The following is a 4,899-nucleotide window of genomic DNA, read 5'->3' on the forward strand; positions in this document are numbered from 1 at the left end:
ATAGTGAAAAATAGTAGTTTGACAGACAAGCAGATACATATGAATGTGTTTATAAGTGTACGGGTGTTAATATATTCATGTGCAGTCAAGTTTATTTAAAGAGTTATGAAACCCCTCGCTTTCAGTTCAAGTCTGCCTCAGTTTTTTTTTTTATAAAAAAAAGCTCCATGATAGGTGTCTAGCGCTGAGACACACTTGACTTTATAATTTACAAACTTAAAATAAAACCGTTATAAGTAAACAGTAGATAATTTAATGCCCTGTTACATATACAATAGCAGGGCTCGAATTTGCGACCATTTTGGTCGCATATAGGCCTAAAATTTTACCTATGCGACCACAAAATATATTTGGGAGCATTTGTGCGAGTGCAAAAAATAGTTTTGTGCGACCAGTTTTTACTGCAAAATGTTCACCACATCCGCGAATTCGGAAGACATTCACACAGAATGCATCTCTGCACTTGAAACGCAAAACACAGCGCTCAGGAATGGTTTAAAACAGTGGTCCCCAACCCCCATGCCGCGGACCGGTACCGGTACGTGGATCAATCAGTACCGGGCCGCACAAGAATTAAAGTTGGCAGATAAAGTAGCTGCATTTAAAGCCAACTGGATTTGTGGGGACGGCGTGTGAACAGAGGCATATTGGACATGTTTCAAAGATTAGCGGGGATTTTGTGTGAGACTGAGCCTGCGCCTTCACTCACCAAGTTGGTGCACCATCACCAGTCTTCGCTGTTAAAGGAGTTTGAGCCCTACTTCCCAACCTCAAAGGACCCACAAACGGCCAAGGAATGGATACGTGACCCATTTGTCAACAAACCAGCTGAATCCAGCATGTCCGTGAAAGAAGAAGACCAACTGCTGGAGATCGCAAATGACGGCGGCCTTAAAACAGTGTTCGAGACTACAACTCTGCCGGTGTTCTGGATTAAAGTCATGGCAAAATACCTAGAGATTCCTAACACAGCGCTGAAAACCCTGTTGCCATTTCCAACATCCTATCTGTGTGAAGCGGGGTTTTCTGCAGTAACAGCCACCAAAACAAGGCAAAGGAGTAGACTGTACACAAGCAACACACTTCAGGTATCAATAGCCCCTTTCACACAGTGATACCGGTAAATATTAGCAAAATGTCCAGAACGACTTGACCAGTAAATTCAAAAAAGCGCTGTTCACACAGGCGAGGACGTTACAGAGTTTTTCCGGAAAAGAGTATTCACCCATCCATTCCAAAATACCGGTAATTCTGAACGGTGGACTTGTTCCAAAGAGCCGACCCCGCAACCATACGGGACTAAGCCCAAAGAAGAAGAAGACGACAGTTAATAGGGAGCCAATGCAATGATGAAAGAACTGGAGTAATATGATCATACTTCTGTGTTCTAGAAAGCACTCTAGCAGCTGCATTCTGAACTAGCTGAAGTTTGTTAATTAGGAAGTCGAAGTTGCACTGCAGAAATGTGACACTGCTAAAATTCAATCACGTGAAGATCATAACGTCTGTTTAGCTGTCAGTGAACATGTCAAGTCAATGATCAAAGAGAACATGCAAAGAGAAGTCTATGCAGGGAGCTGTACATTTGTCAGAGAGAGAGAGAGAGAGAGAGAGAGAGAGTGAGAGAGAGTGAGAGAGAGTGAGAGAGAGAGAGAGAGAGAGAGAGAGAGAGAGAGAGAGAGACCGCACATTAACTCTCTAAGTGCCATTTCAGATCACTTCCAAGCGAAAAATAGTAATTAAATGACTCACTCTGTCTAACCTTCAAGAAGAGCCCACAGTAGTGCCTCTGTCATGACTTGACAGACTTGACTCATGTTGCTTCTGTCTCCACTATCCTGATCCAGGGACATGAATATAAGCTTGATTGCCTGTTTGCAATTTTTAAAAATATCGATATTATTTAGGTAGCTAGCTTGCGCATGGTGACTACTGTCATGTGTGCATGAACACACAGTCCACGTAACCTTCGCATGCACATTCTCTCTCTCTCTCTCTCTCTCTCTCTCACACACACACACACACACACACACACACACACACACACAGAGAGTCAGGTAAAAAACTTTTTTTGAATTTTTGTGAATGAAGCACTCTGGGACAAATGTCCGCGTGTGACCAATAGCCAGCCAGCCAGACACAAGAGAAAACACTCCATGTTAAAGCTGCTGTAACTTTCACAAATGTTTCTCTGCCTGCATCAAGCCCAGCCGATGTCCTGCCTCCAAGAGCCATATACCCCAGCGTGATGGGTGGGTTTGTTCAGCTCCACACACAACACTTTAAAGTGCCATACATATCAAACTCGCGGGCCGCAGTGATATTAAACTTTCAAATTAAGGCAGGGGCCACAAACTATCGTGGAGAGTTTGAGACCCCTGTAGTATAGTAATACATTATTATATCTGTTGGTTTTGTTAGTTTTATTATGTGGATTGTTCATGTGTGTGACTGTGAATAAACAAGATTTTTTTTCGTTAAAGTGAAAACAAAATAAACTTTGACACTCTTAGTAGATGTGGCTTTCCCTTGATTTAGCTTTGTATGTACATTTTATCATTGTTCTGTGAGCTTCTACATGACTTTTCACATTGTCAACAATTGAATACAATACATGTGACAACCTGAAGAACTCCTTCCTTATTGTGTCGTGCCTTTAACTGGACTGACACAGTTTCAATTTAGTAGAACTTCTTTGTTAAGCTGCTTTGAAACAATCTACATTGTAAAAGCGCTATAGAAATAAAGATGAATTGAATTTAAGGAAGTGTTTTGTGAGGTGCATTACATGAAATAATGATCAAGGGGAATGGTTAATTGTGTAATTTAATTTGTTTGTTTGTATTCACGTTATCATACAATATGATAATTTTAACATACAAATTATTGGTCTAAGTGCAAATATGTGGCGTACAATGAACAGTTGGGTTAGAAAATACTGTATGAATAAAAAAAAATATATATACATATAGTAATGACTTAATGAGACTACATATTATTGAAACTAATCCAACAAACCCTCATAGCGAACCACGGTTTCTCATCACAGCACCCCATCTACCACCCTCCACCATCACAGTATGTTGAAACAGGACAGAGCTTTCTGCTTTCAAGTGTAATCAAAGGTCACAGGGTGCCACATATAACCACTGCAGATTTATTTGTTTTAAAATGAAAAGCAGTGTGTAAACAGTCTTAATTTGAAACTGGTGAGTTTTTCAGAGCAATAATGTTACGGTACTCAACAGAGGCTTTCCTTTGTATTTTGTCCTGTAAGAAATACATGTGGAGTGCTATAAACACAAAACAGCTGGACGTGTTCAATGAGGAATTAAAAATGACACTGACAGGAGGCATCTCCTCAGCCATAGTTACAGTAATTAATGTTCTGTAAAAATATTGATCAGAGAAGATGCAGAATGAAATATTTTCAGGGTTAAGATGAGTTTAGCTGTCTTCTTAAACCAGGGGTAAAATAAAGCATAAACCAGAGGATTCAGACCTGAGTTAGCATACACAGCAAATAATAAACTATTTATAGTTGCAGAAGAGTTTACAGTTAGAGAACAAATAAAATATGGAATCCAGCAAAGCAGATAAACTGACACAATAATTCCTAAAGTCAGAGCAGCTTTACTCTCAGATTTCCTCTTCACTGAACCCTCCATTACACATTTACCAACCTTCATCAGAGAGTTTATAACCTTCACTTGCTGATGAACGACATAGAAAATCCTCAAATACAAAGTGATTATCAGAAAACAAGGAAAAATAAAAGACATGAACAGATCAGTCATTACCAAACTGAAACTTGACATGAACAAACACTCCCCATAACACACATCTGTTTTGAGTGAAGTGTCAAAATATCCATAATTGGTTAGAAGGGCAATGATATAAGCTGACAAACAAACCCAGTTCAGACAGATACTCATTAGTGTTTTAGTCATGGTTATTTTCTGTGGGTACAGTAAAGGGTGACACACAGCCACATAACGATCAACAGCAATTAAAACCAAATTACTCAGAGATGCTGCAAGAAGTAATGACACAAATAATAAATGAAGTCCACAGAAAGTGTCTCCAAAATACCAACACGTCTCAGTCAGTCTGATGGCCTCTACAGGCATGAAGAGTCCAATTAGCAGATCATTTACAGCCAGAGAGAGAATAATCATGTTGGTTGGAGTGTGAAGCTTCTTGAAGTGAGAGATGGAGATGATCACCAGCAGGTTCAGAAACACAGTCCATGCTGACAACAGTGACACAAACAAATATATGACGATATATCCATGACTTGAGTTTTTTCCTTTGACACATGATGAGTTGATGTCAGGAAAGCAGTATTGAGTCTCCTGATCCTCTGTCTCGTAGGCCATGAGTGAGTCTCCTCCTGTTAGGAGTTTGTTCTGCTCTCCTTTCTGTTCTTTTATTTATAGTGTCTGGATCAGACTGACTAGCCTATGTACCGCCCACTCTGATGTAATCATTTAACAAAAGGATGATTTTTCTCTTTCTCTCTTTTTTTGAGCATAAGGTTTGAAAAACAACATATACATATTTTGTATTTTGTCCAGGTTAGAATTTTCTGATTCTGTTGAAACAGATGTATTAGAGCAGGGGTGGCCAACCCTGTTCCTGGAGAGCCACCTTCCTGTAGATTTCAGTTGCAACCCATATCAAACACACCTGCCTGTAATTATCCTGTAGTGTTCAGGTCCTAGTTAATTGGTTCAGGTGTGTTTGATATGGATAGCAACTGAAATCTACAGGAAGGTGGCTCTCCACGAACAGGGTTGGCCACCCCTGTGTTAGAGGAACACTTTGTTAGCTGCCCAATCGCCCTACTCTACAACTGACCGAGTGCCTGCCACCTTGGAGCCTCATCCCAACCATGCT

At 40.2% G+C, this 4,899-nt stretch overlaps 1 protein-coding gene across 1 annotated transcript; it reads right to left on the bottom strand.

Moving 5' to 3' along the window:
* Positions 1-2,015: 2,015 nt before the first annotated feature.
* LOC141376338 (trace amine-associated receptor 13c-like) lies at positions 2,016-4,408 on the bottom strand. The gene has a single exon (XM_087271495.1). It carries the CDS (start codon positions 4,377-4,379, stop codon positions 3,381-3,383), a length of 999 nt encoding a protein of 332 aa, XP_087127621.1. The 5' UTR covers positions 4,380-4,408; the 3' UTR covers positions 2,016-3,380.
* Positions 4,409-4,899: the final 491 nt, after the last annotated feature.

This window comes from Danio rerio, chromosome 10 (assembly GCF_052040795.2).
Source record: "Danio rerio strain M-AB ecotype USA chromosome 10, GRCz13ab, whole genome shotgun sequence".
Classification (NCBI taxonomy): domain Eukaryota; kingdom Metazoa; phylum Chordata; class Actinopteri; order Cypriniformes; family Danionidae; genus Danio; species Danio rerio.

Excerpts from the sequence above, each read along its gene's own strand:
- LOC141376338 (XM_087271495.1), bottom strand. The coding sequence starts at position 4,379 with ATGGCCTACGAGACAGAGGATCAGGAGACTCAATACTGCTTTCCTGAC.